The sequence below is a fragment of the Notolepis coatsorum genome (genome assembly GCF_963971535.1).
Source record: "Notolepis coatsorum genome assembly, chromosome: 2".
Lineage (NCBI taxonomy): Eukaryota > Metazoa > Chordata > Actinopteri > Aulopiformes > Paralepididae > Notolepis > Notolepis coatsorum.
Genome location: NC_140166.1, coordinates 23,951,385 through 23,973,192, shown reverse-complemented (window position 1 = coordinate 23,973,192; position 21,808 = coordinate 23,951,385). Strand labels below are relative to the sequence as shown.

Here is a 21,808-nt window from a genome sequence, read left to right as displayed (position 1 = left end):
CAACGCTTCAATACTGCCCCCTGGTGGATGATCGGCGAGTTGCTAAACCGGAAATGGCCGAGTCGACCTCGGTGCGTCTCCGAAATGCGTCCGGCACTCGCTTAATGTTGCGGAACTCTAGCCACACACCATGGATATGGATCGCTGCCATAACTCAATAATCGACATGATTTGGGCGTGTATTATTATTATACAAACCGGAAATGGATCGACTCGATCCCCATCAAATAACTGGGATCTTTTTGCTCCAGTCTCATCGCCCAACGGTAAGAGGAGGCTGCCGTGACTTTCAGCCTGTTTGTTTATTATTATCCATGCAAACTGCTCTGATCTATATATCACCCATACTACATAAAGCATTTAACGACGATCACGGAATTATAAACGACCGCCCCCCCTTCGTTCATCCGCGCATGATCAGTCATAACGTTTAGGATCATGTACAGTTGAAATTTTTTATATAGCGTGGATCGGCAACAAACGGCATTTGATCATCTATATGCGTTTATGCCTATATCTCACGTTCTGGGAATTACTGCAGAAAACGATAAAAACATATTTATATTCTAGACGGTATTTTCGTATGACTGTATGAATGAAAAAGTAAAACGTTCCTACATCCTGAACAATAGATAATCGATGTTGAATGGGCCATAGTAATGTCAATTTAGCAATACAATTTAAAAAGTTATAGCCCTGCAAAGAAGATGAACATCTCCATAGGCAAACAGTGCTGGCAGAGAATGGTATAAGATGCTGAAATTGCGTGGCAGGGAATGTGTTAATTACCTGAAATTATTCCGTTTTTTTGGGGGGGAAACCCTGCATATATCGGTATCGGTTGATATCGGTATCGGAAATTAAAAGTTGGACAATATCGGTATATCGGTATCGGTAAAAAAGCCAATATCGAGCATCCCTAAAAAATTATCTTGGGGTCTGAGGACAGTAGCCCCCGACCCCCTCCCTGGGGAAACACTTAAGTTAAGTACCCTCCCTTTGTTTACAGCCACCAGCCCCCGGAAATTAACACCCGAGTGCTAGTTCTAAAGTGACATAGGAGTGGCAGCAGGGGATCATCAGGGGGGACCTGAATCTGAAGGGCTTCATCTGTAGCTATACTCGGTCATTGTCGCAAAATAATTTACCTTCACTGCGTTTAGAACACCGTGTCGGTAAATCTTTTTGCGACAATGACCTCGTAGCTATACATTATCCCTTACTTATTTTATTTCATTGGGTTTTTATCCCTAGTTGCACTTTTGTTGCAACCCCAGTTATCCCATTAGTTCCCCCAAACTCAGGTCTGTTATGTTAAGCTAAGAAATCTGCTAAGAAGCATATATTATTTATTATTATTTTATTTCATTGGGTTTTTAGCCATAGTTGCACTTTTGTTGCACTTTTTGTGTTTATTTCATGTTTTTAACAGTGCATTGTGTATTACTGCAAAAAAAATTGAAATAAATCATAGTGGTTAAAAAAATTTGGTCGCGACTTAATGACTAAGGAAAATGTTGGGTCCTGAGGCTAGACCAGTTGAGAACCACTGGACTAAATGATTCATAATGTGGGTACATGTTGGGTTTGTGATCAAAGCAGAGTTCAAATACCTGGACAGGCCGTGTTCTCACAGTAGGAAAAGGCAAAGACGTTTCTCAGAGACTTAGGCTCCAGACAGTGGTGGACAATTCCTTGGAAGATCTACAAGGAAACCCGGAAAACAAACAAACAAATAAACAAAGCAGCAAGTCATTAGGCATGCAACTCAACTTTAGAGTCAAAACATTACAAATTAGACTTGTGTTATGTATATCGTCAGCAGTGAATTATAATAAACATAAAAGAACATAATTTTAAAAAAAATACAAAAGTACTTTTTCATACAAATGTCGAACATAACAAGTAATCATTTAGTCTACAAATTAAAAAACTATAATACAAATACAAATAATAAGTCAAATAAGAGATAAGGTCTAATTGTTCATCTGTATAAATTAGTAAAATAAATACATAAAGAGTTTATACATTAACTCATTCAGTGCCAGTCACGAGAAAAGTCGGGTTAACAACCGTTCAGCGCCAATCACGAGAAAACTCTGGTTTTAATCGTTATTTCTTTTATTAGCTATATCCATTCATTTTTCATCCATCCAGCCTGATGTTATCATTGGGAATGGGTCTGAGCTCGCAAAAGGGCAAATGCCGCCGCCTACGCCTTCCAGCCGGTATTGCACTCTATTAGAAATGGTGTAGTTTCGGCGTAACAGAGATTGCGTTTGTCACCAACCCCGGAGCGGCTGGATTCGCTTGTTCGAATCCAGCTCACAGCTCCGGGGTTGTCACCAGCTTGGCTGGCCGTTCACACTAATACAATTGGCAGTATTAGAGGGTGGGAGAAGCTGGCGGGGTGGGTCCGGGTCGTTGTAAACAGCGACTCCTACGGTTCAGTCGGGGCGCCTGCTAACCGCGGATAGGATCTAAGTGGGATAGTGTAATCCTTCCACACGCTACGCCCTCTCAGTGAGAATCCGCGCTGCCAGGTGAAAAGAAGCAGTTGATTGGCTGGACGTGTGTCGGAGGAAGCACGTGGTAGCCGCCACTCTCCCAGACCGACTGTGGGGGGTAAGTGCGCAGCGACCAGGAAGGGGATTGGGAATTGGCATAACGACTAACATTGGGATGGGAGAAAATCGGAGGAAAAAGGAGGGGGGAAAAGATTAAAAAAAAAAAAAAAAAAAAAAAATTGTGTAGTTTCTTTTCTGGGCCGATCCGAGCCGTGCGGGCGGGGTTTAAATACTCCGGCGAGGCAGGCCCCCCCCCCCCTTCATATGCAATGCCGGGCAATGTGGGACGGACCTCCACAAGCAGTATTTGGAATGGCGATCAGATAATTGGATTATTTCTTTTGCATTACATCAGATACAAGATAAGGACTCTATATATAAAATCTTGCGTTGATCTGATATTTCTTTCTACCGCGACCGAAGCTGTCTGTGTGTGTGTGTGGCTGTTTACGTTGAGTGGAGGAGGTGGCGGGGGGAGCGCCGCACTACGTGGGCCATTTCATGTATGCACGAGGAAGGATAATAATGATAATCTAGCGTTGATTTCAGGAAGATTCTATAATCAGGCGAAAAATGACAACGTGTTTAGTGTATTCCACTAAAGGGCTATTATCGCGTCTTTTCGTGGGATTACTAAGAATCACCAAAACTATACTCATATTCAAAACGGTATAAAACGGAAATGTACGGATGAAAAAACAATCTGTTTTGTGCATGTTGACTGGAAGCAACTCACTGACAATCGACGGGTGTATTAGACCCATAGCTATAATATAAGATATATTTTAAGCACTCGCAAATCTCGCAGTCTCCCCATTGATTAAAGCAATGGCGTTCTAGCACCCCCTGGCTCATTAAGCGATGGCGCTGAATGAGTTAAAGGAACGCACCAACATTATGGAAAACTCTCCTTACCGTATTCTCCAGAGTTAGACAAGAAGATAGATAACAATTTCCTCTCTGTGCGTACAGTAAAGCTATCCGGCTGCAAGATAGCCGAGCTTAGCACAAATTAATGGAAGTGGATACGGACCACTGGCCTAGCTTAAAACGCAGGTGTTTTTGGACAACAGCTAGGCTAGCTGATCCGTATTTGCTTCCATTAATTGGTATCTATCGTCTCGACTCTGGAGGACACGGTGAGAGCTGTAGCTGGAAGGTCTCCTACCCTCTTGGCATCCTCTTCCTTGCAGAAGGTCAGGGTGAACATGAAGACACGCAGGTCTTTACAGTGAATGATGATCTTAGAAGGAACCTTGTTCCTCAGGGTTCCTGTGATCAACTTCCTCTTGTTGTCCTCGTATCCTGGAGACCACAAAACACACTTTACTATAGACCTCTTGTCGTCATATCCTGAAGACCACAAAACACACTTTAATATAGACCTCTTGTCGTCATATCCTGAAGACCACAAAACACACTTTACTATAGACCTCTTGTCGTCATATCCTGAAGACCACAAAACACACTTTACTATAGACCTCTTATCATATCCTGAAGACAACAAAACACACTTTAATAGACCTCTTGTCATCATATCCTGAAGACCACAAAACACACTTTACTATAGACCTCTTGTCGTCATATGCTGAAGACCACAAAACACATTTTACTATAGACCTCTTGTCGTCATATGCTGAAGACCACAAAACACACTTTACTATAGACCTCTTGTCATCATATCCTGAAGACCACAAAACACACTTTACTATAGACCTCGTCGTCATATGCTGAAGACCACAAAACACTAGGGCTGACCCCTATTAGTCAAATAGTCGACTAATCGATCGAAAGGAGCCGTAGTCGACTGCCAACCTCTTAGTCGAATAAAAAAAATATATATATATATATATTATAATTTTTTCTTTTTTTATCATTCTTTCCAAAAGAAAAGAGCGTGGCTAACGCTAATGGCACGCATACCAGAGGCTAACTGCCTAAGAAAACAGACAGAGGCACTGAAAGAGGATTTCACCCATCTAATGAACACACTAGACTAGACAAATATCAAGATGTATCCATCAGTGGACCAATTGCATGATTTTGCAGACGACAAGAAGCCTTCCGTCGCCTCCTTCAGACATTAAGCACCCCCACAGCCCAAATGGAATGAAAAAAAAAAAAAAAAAAAAAGTGTTCAATATATATATATTTTTTTTCAGTCTACTAATTATAGTCGACTATCAGCTAATTTCGGCCAATCATATTCGACTATCCAAATCCTTAGTCGGGGACAGCCCTACAAAACACACTTTACTATAGACCTCTTGTCATCATATCCTGAAGACCACAAAACACACTTCACTATTCTGCACAGACTGGAGTGTATTCCGTGATAACACAGCCAATATTAACGAATACACCGAAACGGTAATTGACTATGTCTGTACTCTGGTAGAAGAAACAATCCCCTCCACCAAAATTAAAATCTACCCAAATCAAAAGCCCTGGGTAGACAAATCCGTCCGTGAGGCTCTGAAAGTGCGCACATCAGCATACAACACCGGGCTGGTGACAGGCAACATGGAAGAACACAAGATGGCAAGATACAACGTCAGAAGAGCAGTAATAGAGGCAAAACGGCGTTACAGGGATAAAGTTGAACTTCAGTTTGAACAGGCTGACTCTAGAGGCATGTGGCAGGGCCTCAGAACAATGACAGACTACAAAGGCACCCCCCTCAAACTGAACAGTGACATCTCCTTAGCAAATGATCTCAATTCCTTCTATGCGAGGTTTGAGGCTGTGAATAACAACACCAGCCTACAAACCACGGCAATGGGGGGGGGGGGGGTCTGCTGATGGAGACTCAGTGTTCAGGGTAACAGAGCATGAGGTGAGACGGATCTTTAAAAAAGTGAATATCAGGAAGGCAGCAGGACCGGACGGCATCCCCGGCCGCGTCCTAAAAGTCTGTGCCGACCAACTGGCCCCGGTATTCACTGACATCTTCAACCTGTCCTTGGAACAGGCTGTCATCCCCACCTGTCTGAAGAAGTCCACCATCATCCCTGTACCCAAAAAATCTACGCCCGCTTGCCTCAACGACTACCGCCCTGTAGCCCTCACCTCCATAGCCATGAAGTGCTTTGAGAAGCTAGTGAAGGGCTACATCTGTTCCTCCCTCCCCATCAACCTGGACCCTCTGCAATTTGCATATCGCCCCAACAGGTCCACGGAGGACGCCATAGCCCATGTGCTGCACACAGCAGCATCACACCTGGACAAGAGGCAGGGGAACTATGTGAGAATGCTGTTCATCGACTACAGCTCAGCATTCAATACCATAGTCCCCTCCAAACTCATAGCCAAGCTCAGGGACCTGGGCTTGAACTATGACCTCTGCCAGTGGGTCTTGGACTTCCTGACGGGCAGACCCCAGGTGGTAAGAGCCGGCAACTGCACCTCCTCATCCATCACGCTCAACATAGGGGCCCCCCAGGGCTGTGTTCTGAGCCCCCTCCTCTACTCCCTGTACACACATGACTGCGTTGACAGTGTTGTGAAGAAGGCACGACAACGCCTCTACTTCCTCAGGCGCCTAAGGAAGTTCCAAGTCAGTCAGAAGATCCTTAGGAACTTCTACTCATGTACAATAGAGAGCATCCTGACCGGCAACATCACCTCCTGGTTTGGGAATAGCACTGCACAAGACCGTAGCAGACTACAAAGAGTGACACGTTCAGCCGAACGCACAATTGGAGGGGGGCTTCCCACCCTCCAGAACATTTACATCAAGCGGTGCAAGGGGAAGGCTAAGAGAATTATTAAGGACTCGAGCCACCCGAACAACTGCCTCTTTGAACTGCTGCGGTCAGGCAAGCGATACCGGAGTCTTAAGGCGAGCACAGAAAGACTCAGAAGAAGCTTCTATCCCCAGGCCATCAGGCTGCTAAACGAACAATAAACACTATGCAACAACCATCAAATGCACACAGCACACACACCCACACGCACACACTCACTCAAACAAACAACACACTGCAGCACCCACTCTCCACACTTTAGATCACACAAACACACTTTACACTTTATATTTATTGATAAAGGATTTGCACTACAACTCGTACACCTACTGTGAATTGTACCTAAATTGCACCTCGTCCCATTTCTGCCTTGCACTATATAGTATTGTATATTAGTACACTGCACAGTATTGTATATTGTATGGTAACTACGTCTATTCTGCATCGAACATTGTACATATGTCTAAACTGAACACTGTGACCTCATTTTTTTACTTCTAATTTTACTATGTTATTTTATTTCATACTTATCTTGTCTTGCACAGTCTCTGGAGCGTAACAGTAAGAAGCATTTTGTATAAAAGTATTCTGTACTTCTGTATGACAAATATTAAAGAAACTTGAAACTTGAAACTTGAAACTTGTATAGACCTCTTGTCACATATCCTGAAGACCACAAAACAGTAACACACGTTACTATTCTGTATAGACCTCTTGTCCTGGTATCCTGAAGATCACAAAACACATGTTACTATTCTGTAGAGACCTTGGTATCACTCGTATCACTCTGTTCTACTGTATGAGCTGTAGGTTACCTCCATAGATGTTGTCCACACATGACAGAGGGATGTCGTTCTCGCCGTACAGTTTGTTCCTGAACAGGTGAGCCTGAAGAGGAGAGAGTGGAATTAGATGGGGTCTGCACCTACTAGGCCTAATGTATGTTGTTAGCAGGGTGTGTAAAGATTACATTAATATAGTTCAGTTCGTTGACTGGCTTTCGAGTCCTGACTGAGATGAGGTTTAAATATTCTCGGGTTTAGAACATCAACATGTACTTAACGTGGCCATTCCATTGTATGACACTTGGAATTCCGATTATCATCCAGTGTAACTATGATGTCAGCTTTCAAGCATTGTTCCAAGTTAAAGTTCAAGTTCTTTATTTGTCAAATACACAACAATACAGGGGCATTGCAGGTAATGAAATGTTTGTGTGTCGAGCTCAGACTCAACAGTGCACAATTAAGAAACAACAATGAATACAAGAATGGTAACAAGTTAATAGTAGTAACATTAAAATAAAATGAGGTAAGATTAAATAAATATAGATGAAATAGTTAATTATTTATATGTATGTGCATGATAAGGTGCAGTGCAGGGTGTGTGTGTGTCCAATAACAATTACAACAAAGTAGTAGTAGTACGATAAATAAAAGATATCAAAATGATATACTTCTATTAACATCTACTGAGACAGATGAAGCTTGATGAGGAATCAATTGACCAGATTATTCATGGAGGTGGAGAACAGCATCTATGATTAAAGAGGATAGAGGTTTACTGACAAAAATGGAATGTAGCATCTGATACTCTGATCCGATCTCTGATATGATACTCCAAATTTTCCACTTGACCTTTATTTTCTTTCTTCTTTTCAGAGGTGACACGCACCTTTGATAAAATAAATGACTTTATTTATTGTGTGGGATGACCTCTGACCTCCAGCCTAGAAGGGAAGCCCTATATGGTGACTTGAGGAGACCGAAATCATTAATTTCACCACGATCAGAATGTCACTCGTACAGTAAAGTGGGAAGCTGATGTCATCCCACATTGGGCAATTAAAAGACCAAATACGTATGATTTGTACTCAGAAACAGGAAGCTACTGTGCAGTAGTAAAACTGAGAGGAGAAACTACTCTCCAAGTGAATCCGATACGGCGCAGTTCCTCAAAAAACAGCTTCCGCCCGCACGGCGGCCGTGCCAGCGCTGGGCTTTCTCTCGCTGTGGTGAGCAGGGCTTCCTCAATTCAGCTCAGAGGATGTACAACTCTGGAGCGCTGCTGAACACCACTGATCGTGAACGAGTATGATTGTGTTTACAGTAAAAATATATATATATTGTTGTTAGGGCTGGGTTAAAAAAAAATCGATTTCCCGATTCTGAACCGATCTTCATTTGAATTAGCGATTATCGATTCATAAAATCCCAAGATCGATCTTAAAAAAAAGAATAATATATTATATATATATAAATAAAAAAAAATCATCCCCCAATTTAGTCGTTATGCCGATTCCCTTCCTGGTCGTTGCGAGCATTGCCCCACTGTCGGTCTGGGGAGGGTTTAGACCAGGTGTCGGCAATTAAGTTTGGCCTCGGGATAGGCATTTTCCATTGGTTCTCCCAGCCCACATGACCATTTTTAGCATTTCCATTGGCTATAGTGACAGACATAGATAATGATTGTGGAAATATAACAAATCTACGAAACCACTTACTGAGACTGACATCACCCAGATGTGACATATGCAAAAGCCAATGTTCCAATAAAAAGTACATTCATGTGGGGCGGCTAGGTGGTGTAGTGGTCTAAGGCACTCGCCACCAGTGTGGAGACGCTAGGATTCGCGTGTTCGAATCCAGCTCTCCACATTGTTTTTCAGTTTGGCTGGTCGTCCGCAGTAATACACATTGGCCGTATTACGGGGAGGGAAAACTGAAGGGTGGGGATCGAACGTTGTGAACAAGCGACTCCTACAAGTCGGTTGGTGCGCCTGCGCAGTAGAATCAGGAAGTGTCGGGGGCAGCGTGAGCCTCCCACGCGTTACTCCTCGACACTGAGAGGTCGAGCTGCGCAGGTGAAAAGATGCGACTGCTGTTACCTCAAGTACCGGAGGGGACTTGTGCTATGTATGACTTAGTCCACATTGCAGCCGGCTTGTGGGAGGCAAGAAACAGCGTTCGTGACAGGGGAGGGTTGAATTGGATGATACGAAATTGGGATGGGAGAAAAAATATAGAAAAATGGGAGAAAAAGTGGATCAAAAAAAAAAAAGTACATTCATGTAACTGCTTGAGAGTCAATTAATTTTTTTTTATCCACTTTTTCTCCCATCCCAATTTCGTATCGTCCAATTCAACCCTCCCCTATCTCGAACGCTGTTTCATGCCTCCCACAAGCCGGCTGCAATGTGGACGAAGCCTTACATTGCACGAGTCCCCTCCGGTACTCGAGGTAGCAGCCGTCGCATCTTTTCACCTGCACAGCGCGATCTTTCAGCGTCAGGGGTCTGCGCTTTGGAGGGACGCCACCCCCGTCGCTTCCTGATTCTACTGCGCAGGCGCACCAACCGACCTGTAGGAGTCGCTGTCCACAACGTCCGATCCCCACCCATCAGTTTCCCACCCCCTAATACTGCCAATTGTATTAGTACGAACGACCAGCCAAACTGAAAGCAATGTGGAGAGCTGGGCTCAAACCCAGCGTCTCCAGCATTGGTGGCGAGTGCCTTGCCCACTGCACCACCTAGCCGCATTGCGAGTCAATTCTTAATGTAAACGTTGATATTTGTAACAATGCAACATGTTAGAGGGTTCCTTGAACCATTACAATTTTAGAGCATGTAATCGAATTTAATCAGGACCTTGTGAATCGGAATCCAATTAAAAAATCGGAAATCGAATCGATTTGGGACCTTGTGAATCGGTATCTAATCGTTTTGGGAAATCAGTGGCGATACACAGGCCTAATTTTTGTACATCAGAGCTGAATGATATGGGGAAAGATATCCAATTGTGATTATATTTGACTGAGATAGTTAGGAATCATCAGAGCAGAGGGAACGATAATGTTTACAACATTATTCTCATTGAAAAACATAATAAATGTGCACACTGATTGTTGCAGGGATCTGTACCATATGAAAAACTATGTGATTTAATGTTCTATGCCTTACCTTGACTTTGTCTATTTTGCTGCTATCTATTTTATGCAAATGCTATGCTGATTTTATGCCTAATTCTACGTCTGCACTTTATGCATTGCTCTTGATCTACCAATTGTGTGCTCATTTTATGCTCGTCTTCTTTTTACTGCTTTGAGCTGCATTTCTTCTATGAAAGGTGCTATACAAATAAAGTCTATTATTATATTATTATTATTATTATTATTATCTGTACGCAACATTGTTGTGTGTGGAACGTGGTTAGTCTGTATTAATCAATACGCCCACTTGCCCGCTGTGTGAATACTGTGGACTGGACAATGATCTGCTTGTGTTCGGGCTTGGGGGCGGGTGGTAGTTGAGCGGACTTAGGACTAGGGTGCTGGAGGGTAAACTCTGTGTGGTTTGTCTTCGGACATACAGCCCCTCCGAGTAATGCGTGGTTAAGACCAGTAGTCCAGTGCATGTCCAAAAAAGGCTTATGGTACCACAGTGTGGCCAAGTGGTTAAAGAGACAGACTCATACCCTGGAAGTCAGAGGTTCGATCCCCAGAGACAGCCAATGTGTCCATCCCTGTTCAAGACAAGTGTCCCTGCGGAAAACAATGGACCCTCACTTCTGTAAATGTCTACATATATACAGTATGTGTCTCAGAGAGAGATAGTAACCCTCTGCAGTTTGCGTACTGTCAGAACCGGTCCACTGAGGATCCAGTCATCACAGTCATCCACACCACCCTCACCCACTTAGAGGGCAAGGACAACTATGCAGACTACTATTCATCGATTACAGCTAGAGATGTTCCGATACCATTTTTTCCTTCCCGATCCGATTCCGATACCTAAGCTTTGGGTATCGGCCGATACTGATCCGATACCAGTGCATACATTAAAAAATAAAATAAAAAATATTATATAAATTATAAAACTTTTTTTTTTTTTTTTACAGCTACTGTTTTATATACTGTTTTTTAGTAATAACTATAAAGTAATGGTATTTATTCAACAACAGGTGATTGTATAGATTAGTATTAGTATCAGTAATTGAAAACTATCTCAATGAGTTCACCCACGGAAAGGTTGTTGGCACATTAGTTCCATACAGACATTATTCGTTGCTGCACTTGCTTCCACAAGGCTCCGTTTAGGTTAACTACTGTAGTACCAGAGGCTCTGTTGTTGTGATTTTTGCACAATAAATATTCAACATTCTCTTTTGAGACTCCGCCTCAGACTCTTATCATTTGGCACTAAAAGCTAAACATTGTCACCGATATGGCTGTCCGCAACATGTCATTAATTGTGTACGCGAGTGACGACGTTAACGTGAGCTAACGTTAGGTTAGCTAGCATGAGCTACCGGTAGATGGAAAGACTAACGTTACTGGTGAAAATGTGATTTAACTTGGAATACTCCTTTGCCAACTTGCTGTACTTTGCTTGCAGGTCTGCAGCCATTATTATGCTGGATTATGAATAGCCCCAACTTTAGCCAAGGTAACGTTAAAGCTAAAACTTTAATGTTAGTTAACGCTAGCTTTCGGTTAGCTGTTCAATGCTAATAACACCACCAAGCGAACCCATCAGAGCTCCCCGTCAACAGCGCTCTGTCGGGACGATGGCAAAGTATCTGGAAAGTATCTGCTGTTAAAATGACAAATGGCATTGACACTTTAATTCACGGTCGGTTAAAAACACGTTTGTTTTATAATGCTCACTCAGCAGACCGCAGTGTTGTTGATAAATTACGTCATATGGTATCGGAGCGCAGAATTGGAGGGTACTCGCCGATACCGATACCAGCATTTTAGGCAGTATCGGCGGCATTTCGGATACTGGTATCGGTATCGGAACAACTCTAATTACAGCTCTGCATTTAACACGGTCCTCCCACACAAACTCTCTGCTAAACTCCTCACTGTTGGTCTGACACCGGCTCTCTGTAACACTGGGTGCTGAACTTTCTTACAAACAGGGCCCAGTCAATCAGAGTCAGCAACCAGACATCAGGCACAAAGGTTCTAAGCACAGGGACCCCCCCCAAGGCTGCGTGCTGAGCCCCCTACTGTACACCATCTTCACATGACTGTGTGGCCTCCCAGAACACCACCAGTATCATCAAGTTTGCAGATGATACTACGGTCGTCGGACTGATCACTGAGGGAGCTGAGGAGGCGTACAGAAGAGAGGTGGCGGAACTGGTGGACAGTAATCTGTTCTTGAACGCAGACAAGACCAAGGAGATGATTATTGACCCACGGAGGAGTGTACAGTACACACCTCTGTACATAGGTGAGACAGGTGGACAGAAAACTCCTCGGAACCCACATCAGCGAGGACCTCACCTGGGCTCACAACACCCAAGCGGCAAAATACCCCAAAGTACCAAAAAATACCAGAAAATACCCCAAAGTATACCAGAAAATACCCCAAATTACCCCAAAGTATACCCCAAAGTACCAGAAAATACCCCAAAATACCCTAAAATACCCCAAAGTACCAGAAAATACCAGAAAATACCAGAAAATACCCCAAAATACCAGAAAATACCCCAAAATACCCCCAAAATACCCCAAAGTATACCCCAAAGTACCAAAAAATACCCTAAAATACCCCAAAATACCAGAAAATACCCCAAAGTATACCCCAAAGTATACCCCAAAGCAGGGCTGTACGCTGCGATGATCTCATCGCAAATTGCCCCTTTAATTGGCCGTTGCGATTGGTAAATAATATTTGGGGGCGGGCTTGCGAGTAGGGATTTCAAGCCTTGCATTCGCATTTCACTCCTAAATGATCCAAGGCGTGTGATGACGCTGAGCACTCAGGTATGATCAGCGGGGAAAATCAACTGAGCACTCACTCTGATAGACTGGCTGACTGTCTGATTTAGCTATGAAGAAAAGTAAAGTTAGTAGTAGGGATGGGAATCGATGGTTCCTAACTGGGTTTTGGCCATATGCTCCCGAAATTCTCCCGCTGTTTGGTTGCTTCTATGTGCAGTGAAAACTACTCGAAATGATGTCATTGATTTAGTTCAGGGTTAGCCGCGGAGCTAACGCTAGCTAACGTGAGCTAATCAAGCTCACAGAGAGATAAACAGCTGACAGCAGGTAGTACAGGTACAAATACAATAAAACAAGGGGTGGGGGCTGTTGTGTAAACCTTGTGTCGCGTCAATCTGGTCCACACGTTACTCGTTCATATCTCAGCCTGTGCTGAGATATGCCCATTCCGCGGTCTGTTAATAAAGTTTTCAATCAGACAGATGTATGGAAAGGCTTTTATTATAACATTCGTTGAGGTAAAATCATTATGCCTCATTTAGTCATCCTGCAGAGCACTGGTCTCCTACTCGTGGGCCGCGGGGAGCTAATGTAAGTAGCTTTGTTGATGTCAGCACACGGGGCATTCAGGAAGTCAAAAACGAATGCGCTTGCCGATTGGTGCTAAGAACAGCAGGGCGGGTGCAAGCGTTGTGACGTAATTGGCAGACTCTACTGTCAATCAAAATTATTCTGTTTTCCGTCAGAATGAATGAATGAGAACTTTATTAACAGATTGCATATTGGGTACAATACAGTACAGGAGGATGAAGACCAGAGAAAGACTTTCGGCTTTTTTACATAAGGGTCCTCCATTTTCAATTCATCAAAACATTTAGAGACATACAAATATACAGTAGTTTCATAAAAATGCTAAAATGCTATTTATTGATTGATTGGTTTAAAACTTTATTAACATATTGCAGAATGGGTACAGTACAGCTCAATACATACAATTGTTAAGGGGATGCAGACCAGAGAAAGACTTTTGTCTTGTTTACATCAGGGTCCCCCATTTTCAATTCATCATATTTCATATCTAAATCATATAATATCTCATTGCTAAATATATGCAATATATAATCTAATAATCCAATAATCTAAATCTAATATATAATATAAAAATGCTAAATGCATGGGTATTTTATTTTGTCTTTAATGTTAGCTTGCAAACTCATACTGTCTTGGTAAGCCTCATAATGAATTGTTTGGGGTAAAAAAGAAAAACATTGTGATGTGTATCGTGTATCGCCGAAAGGTCAGAAAATATCGTGATATCATATTTAGGCCATATCGCCCAGCCCTAGTTGGTTCATTATAAAAGATACAAACCTGACAACAAAAGCACTTAAATGTTAAATAAAAGGACCACAGTAATGAGGCAGGAGGAACATATTTTTTTGCACTATAATGGTAAAATTGTTATTTAGAAATTTGCCCCTAAAACATATTTTTTGCCCCTAAATTTCTAATTTAGGGGCAAGTGTGCCCCTAGTGAAAAAGCTTAGCGTACAGCCCTGCCCCAAAGTACCAGAAAATACCCCAAAATACCCCAAAGTATACCCCAAAGTACCAGAAAATACCAGAAAATACCCCAAAGTACCAGAAAATACCAGAAAATACCCCAAAGTATACCAGAAAATACCAGAAAATACACCAAAGTACCAGAAAATACCAGAAAATACCCTAAAATACCCCAAAGTATACCCCAAAATATACCCAAAGTACCAGAAAATACCCCAAAATACCAGAAAATACCCCAAAGTATACCCCAAAGTACCAGAAAATACCCCAAAATACCAGAAAATACCCCAAAGTATACCCCAAAATACCAGAAAATACCCCAAAGTACCAGAAAATATCCCAAAATACCCCAAAGTATACCAGAAAATACCAGAAAATACCAGAAAATACACCAAATACCCTAAAATACCCCAAAGTATACCCCAAAGTACCAGAAAATACAAGAAAATACCCCAAAATACCAGGAAATACCAGAAAATACCAGAAAATACCCCAAAATACCCTAAAATACCCCAAAGTATACCACAAAATACCACAAAATACCCCAAAATAACCTAAAATACCCCAAAGTATACCCCAAAGTACCAGAAAATACCCCAAAATACCAGAAAATACCCCAAAGTATACCCCAAAGTACCAGAAAATACCAGAAAATACCCCAAAATACCCTAAAATACCCCAAAGTATACCCCAAAATACCAGAAAATACCCCAAAGTACCAGAAAATACCAGAAAATACCCCAAAGTATACCCCAAAGTACCCGAAAATACCCCAAAATACCCCAAAGTATACCCCAAAATACCCCACAGTACCCCAAAGTACCCCAACATATCCCAAAATGAAAAACAAAAATTTTAACATTTTGTGTAATAGTGTAATACTGTAATACTGTAATAGTGTGTAATAGTGTAATAGTGTAATAGTGTGTAATAGTGTAATAGTGTAATTGTGTGTAATAGTGTAATAGTTTAATAGTGTATAATAGTGTAATAGTGTGCTAGTGTAATAGTGTAATAGTGTGCTAGTGTGTAATAGTGTAATAGTGTGTAATAGTGTGCTAGTGTAATAGTGTGCTAGTGTGTAATAGTGTAATAGTGTGTGTAACTGAGGGGTACAATTCCCTGACTGTATTGAGAGTATGGTATTATTAAACCACTACTTAGTTATGTACTTTAATTACTGGCCATACAGTACATGATATATCTGGTGAACACCCACACAAGAATACGACAATGACACCTAAAGTTCTATTTGGAGGGATGTATTATTATTAAGCAAGCAACGGTAGGTTACAGATTGAGAATTATGAGTTCAAGTTCTCAAGTTCAAGTTCTTTAATAGTTGTCATACAGAAGTACAGAATACTTTCATACAAAATGCTTCTTACTGTTACGCTCCAGAGACTGTGCTAGACAAGATAGTATCAAATAACATAATAACATAATATAGCATGAATTTAGAAGAAGAAAATGAGGTCACAGTTGTTCGGTATAGACATATGTACAATGTTCTGAGTTACCATATAATATACAATACACAACTATGCAGTGTACTAATGTACAGTACTATCTAGTGCAAAGCAGAAATGGGATGAGGTACAATTTTAGGTACAATTTACAGTAAGGTGTACGAGTTGTAGTGCAATCCTTCATCCATAAATATAAAGTGTGGGGAGTGGGTGCTACAGTGTGTTTGTTTAAAGTGGGTGTGTGCTATAAAGTGTGTGTAGTGGGTGCTACAGTGTGTTTGTTTAAAGTGAGTGTGTGCGTGTGGATGTGTGTGCTATGTGTGTTTGGTGGTTGTTGTTGTGTAGTGTTCATTCATTGTTCGTTTAGCAGCCTGATGGCCTGGGGATAGAAGCTACTTCTGAGTCTTTCTGTGCTCGCCTTGAGACTCCTGTATCGCTTGCCTGACGGCAGCAGTTCAAAGAGGCAGTTGTTCGGGTGGCTCGAGTCCTTAATAATTCTCTTAGCCTTCCCCTTGCAACGCTTGTAGTAAATGTTCTGGAGGGTGGGGAGCCCCCCTCCAATTGTGCGTTCGGCTGAACGTGTCACTCTTTGTAGTCTGCTTTGGTCTTTTGCAGTGCTATTCCCAAACCAGGAGGTGATGTTGCCGGTCAAGATGCTCTCTATTGTACATGAGTAGAAGTTCTTAAGGATCTTCTGGCTGACTTGGAACTTCCTTAGGCGCCTGAGGAAGTAGAGGCGTTGTCGTGCCTTCTTCACCACACTGTTAATGTGTATGGTCCATTTCAAGTCCTCGGATATGTGGGCTCCGAGGTACTTGAAGCTGTTGACTCTCTCAACCGGTGCCCCGTCGATGCTGAGGGGGCTGTAGTCCTTGACCCCCGACCTCCTGAAGTCCACAATCATCTCCTTTGTTTTGCTGACGTTCAGGGAGAGGCTGTTTTCCTGGCACCATCCCGCCAGGACCTTGACCTCTTCCAGGTAGGCCCTCTCGTCGTTGGCAGAGATCAGGCCCACCACCACTGTGTCGTCAGCAAATTTGACGATTGTATTGCTACTCCGCTGAGCCACACAGTCGTGTGTGTACAGGGAGTAGAGGAGGGGACTCAGAACACAGCCCTGGGGGGCCCCTATGTTGAGGGTGATGGATGAGGAGGTGCAGTTGCCTGCTCTCACCACCTGGGGTCTGCCAGTCAGGAAGTCCAAGACCCACTGGCAGAGGTCATAGCCCAAGCCCAGGTCCCTGAGCTTGGCTATGAGTATGGAGGGGACTATGGTATTGAATGCCGAGCTGTAGTCGATGAATAGCATTCTCACATAGTTCCCCTGCCTCTTGTCCAGGTGTGATGCTGCTGTGTGCAGCACATGGGATATGGCGTCCTCCGTGGACCTGTTGGGGCGGTATGCAAATTGCAGGGGGTCCATGTTGATGGGGAGGGAGGAGCAGATGTAGCCCTTTACTAGCTTCTCAAAGCACTTCATGGCTATGGAGGTGAGAGCTACAGGGCGGTAGTCGTTGAGGCAAGCAGGCTTGGATTTTTTGGGTACAGGGATAATAGTGGACTTCTTCAGGCAGGTGGGGATGACAGCCTGTTCTAAGGACAGGTTAAATATGTCAGTGAATACTGGGGCCAGTTGGTCGGCACAGACTTTTAGGACGCGGCCGGGGATGCCGTCCGGACCTGCTGCCTTCCTGATATTCACTTTTTTAAAGGTCCGCCTCACCTCATGCTCTGTTACCCTGAACACTGCGCCTCCATCAGCAGCCGACCCCCCCCCCCCCATTGCCGAGGCTTGTGAGCTGGTGTTGTTATTACCAGCATCAAACCTCGCATAGAAGGTATTGAGGTCGTTTGCTAAGGAGATGTCACTGTTCAGTTTGAGGGAGGCGCCTTTGTAGTCTGTCATCGTTTTGAGCCCCTGCCACATAGCTCTAGAGTCAGCTTGTTCAAACTGGAGTTCAATTTTATCCCTGTAGCGCCGTTTGGCCTCTGACACTGTCCTCCTTACGTTGTGTTGCGCCACCTTGTGGTCGTTCATGTTGCCTGCCACTAGGCCGTCATTGTATGCTTTGGTGCGCTCTCTCAGAGCTTCACGGACGGATTTGTCTACCCAGGGTTTTTGATTTGGGTAAACTTTCATTTTGGTAGTGGGGATTGTTTCTTTCACCCTAGTACAGACATAGTCCAGCACTGTCTCCGTGTAGGCATTAATGTTATCTGTGTCGCGGAATACAATCCAGTCTGTGTTGTGAAACACTGACACTAGTGTATCCTTGCGATCCTTGTATGATTGCGAAGAACACTTAAGTAGGTCAAGAGCGTAAGTCCATGAGAATAGTAAGATGGGTATAACTGACGCCACCTGTAGCACAAGAATTACATAAGGCACACTCGTAGTCAGCTGGAGACACTAGGGGGTTCCCTCCGGTTGTAAGCCGGCAGGGTAGAGGAATGTTCGGGAGCAAAGTCTGGATCAACGAGGAATAAAGAAGCTCCAGCTACGGGAGGCGGTACATTACTCCCTTGATCGGCAGACAAAAGCAACAGCTATAATCCAGTATGCACGACAGCATGGATGAAAGCTAGCCAGCCTCTGTGGTCCTAGAGGCGGGCTCGAGGGTGCTCCTCACAGGGGTAGATCCCACACAGCAGTGGGGTAGACGGTTCTCTGCTCCAGCAGCCACAGTACCAAAGCAATAATCCAGCCAGAAAAGGCTCTGCATTCGCCGGTGTAGATTCTCCTGTGCACTATACTTCACATTAAACTATGTTGAACTTGACGTTATTTCACTAAACTCTGACACTTTTACTATCTTAGTCGCACATGTTATAAGTGCTCTATTTAGACGCAAAGTTGCTCACTTCACTTGGTCGTTGACTCGTGGTGAAGGTTTTACTAGTAATGAACGAACTGCTGCTGTTTCCACCTGCGCCGTATTTATACGTAAGGTGAATTATCTAGTGCCAACCTCAGTTCTGTCTCGTATTACTGCGCAAACCTGGACATGTTGAGACATGCCTTGGCGGTGGCTTTGAACTCGCCATTGGGGGTATGGTCGTTGGCGCCTAGGGGTCGCTGTCCAATAGGAGAACGAATATTATGGTCTGGCTTGTACCCAGGTAAAGGGATATTCCGTGTATATATACAAATATTATACATGGGATCTCAAGCAATAAATATATATATTCGGTTTAATCTGACCCTTTGTAACAGTGTGTAATAGTGTGTAATAGTGTAATAGTGTGTAATAGTGTAATAGTGTGTAATAGTGTAATAGTGTTATTTTGTGTAATAGTGTAATAGTGTGTAATAGTGTAATAGTGTGTAATAGTGTAGTGTTATTTTGTGTAATAGTGTGTAATAGTGTAATAGTGTGTAATAGTGTAATAGTGTAATAGTGTGATAGTGTGTAATAGTGTAATAGTGTGTAATAGTGTAATAGTGTGCTAGTGTAGTGTAATAGTGTGTAATAGTGTGTAATAGTGTGCTAGTGTAATAGTGTGCTAGTGTGTAATAGTGTAATAGTGTAATAGTGTGTAATAGTGTAATAGTGTGTAATAGTGTAATAGTGTGCTAGTGTAATAGTGTAATAGTGTGTAATAGTGTGTAATAGTGTGTAATAGTGTGCTAGTGTAATAGTGTAATAGTGTAATAGTGTGCTAGTGTGTAATAGTGTAATAGTGTAATAGTGTGTAATAGTGTGTAATAGTGTAATAGTGTAATAGTGTAATAGTGTGTAATAGTGTAATAGTGTGTAATAGTGTAATAGTGTGCTAGTGTAATAGTGTAATAGTGTGTAATAGTGTGTAATAGTGTGCTAGTGTAATAGTGTAATAGTGTAATAGTGTGCTAGTGTGTAATAGTGTAATAGTGTGTAATAGTGTAATAGTGTGTAATAGTGTGTAATAGTGTAATAGTGTAATAGTGTGTAATAGTGTAATAGTGTAATAGTGTGTAATAGTGTGTAATAGTGTAATAGTGTATAAGTGTGTAATAGTGTAATAGTGTGTAATAATATAATAGTGTGTAATAGTGTAATAGTGTGCTAGTGTAATAGTGTAAGTGTGTAATTTTGTGTAATAGTGTGTAATAGTGTGCTAGTGTAGTGTAATAGTGTAATAGTGTAATCGTGTGTAATAGTGTATAAGTGTGTAATAGTGTAATAGTGTATAATAATATAATAGTGTAATAGTGTGTAATAGTGTGTAATTTTGTGCTAGTGTAATAGTGTGTAATTTTGTGTAATAGTGTAATGTGTAATAGTGTAATACACTATTACACACTATTACACTATTACACACTATTACACAATTACACACTATTACACTATTACACACTATTACACTATTACACACTATTAAACTATTACACGCTATTACACACTATTACACACTATTACACTATATTACACACTATTACAGTATTACACTATTACACTATTACACAAAATGTGCACATTTTTGTTTTTCATTTTGGGATATGTTGGGGTACTTTGGGGTACTTTGGGGTATTTTGGGGTACTGTGGGGTATTTTGGGGTATACTTTCGGGTACTTTCGGGTATTTTGGGGTACTTTCGGGTATACTTTGGGGTACTTTGGTATGCTTGGGGGTATTTTAGGGTATTTGGGGTATTTTCTGGTATTTTCTGGTCATTTGGGGTATACTTTGGGGTATTTTCTGGTACTTTGGGGTATACTTTGGGGTATTTTCTGGTATTTTGGGGTATACTTTGGGGTATTTTAGGGTATTTTGGGGTATTTTCTGGTATTTTCTGGTACTTTGGGGTATACTTTGGGGTATTTTAGGGTATTTTGGGGTATTTTGGGGTATACTTTGGGGTATTTTAGGGTATTTTGGGGTATTTTCTGGTATTTTGGGGTATACTTTGGGATATTTTAGGTAGGGATGCTCGATATTGGCTTTTTTACCGATACCGATATACCGATATTGTCAAACTCTTAATTTCCGATACCGATATCAACCGATACCGATATATGCAGGGTTTCCCCCCCCAAAAAATGGAATAATTTCAGGTAATTAAAATTACTTATCTCTTGTTGTGGAATTAACACAACATTATGCATACTTTTGACAATAAATAAAATCAGAATTTGTTCTTACTTGCTTGCCTGGGTAAATAAAGGTTATAGATATGTATTAAAAAAAAAATTAAAAAAAAAATAAAAATTGAAAACCGATACCGATATTTTCAGATATCACATTTTAATGCCGATATCGGCCGATAATATCGGTAGGCCGATAATATCGGACATCCCTAATTTTAGGGTATTTTGGGGTATTTTCTGGTATTTTCTGGTACTTTGGGGTATACTTTGGGGTATTTTGGGGTATTTTCTGGTATTTTCTGGTACTTTGGGGTATACTTTGGGGTATTTTCTGGTATTTTGGGGTATACTTTGGGGTATTTTAGGGTATTTTGGGGTATTTTCTGGTATTTTCTGGTACTTTGGGGTGATTAGTAGGACCCCTCAAAGGTGTGCCAGATTTCATATGCATTTCAGCCGATAACCCAGTTAAAACCCACTGTAAACAGGCTACAAAAGTATGCGGAAAATCCACCCGATCTGGCAACGCGCCTGTCACCCCCTGGCTACGTCATCAGACTCATCACAACAAACAGACCAGACCGGAACAGCGGAATCTGCGAGCAGAAGCCGATGCAGCAGCAGGTCAAGAGCAGCACTCGCTCAGAGTCAGACCCTAC

General features: G+C 42.2%; 1 protein-coding gene across 2 annotated transcripts in view; it reads right to left on the bottom strand.

Moving 5' to 3' along the window:
- The window catches only part of mtmr12 (myotubularin related protein 12), a gene marked incomplete at its 5' end in the record, with an annotated part of 98,665 nt that overhangs the window by 57,696 nt on the left and 19,161 nt on the right, over window positions 1–21,808 (bottom strand). For both annotated transcript variants that reach the window (XM_084307913.1, XM_084307914.1), the window contains 3 exons: window positions 1,614–1,704; window positions 3,736–3,872; window positions 7,129–7,201. In XM_084307913.1, coding sequence (XP_084164039.1) covers window positions 1,614–1,704; window positions 3,736–3,872; window positions 7,129–7,201 — 301 coding nt within the window. The remainder of the gene's footprint in view (window positions 1–1,613; window positions 1,705–3,735; window positions 3,873–7,128; window positions 7,202–21,808) is intronic.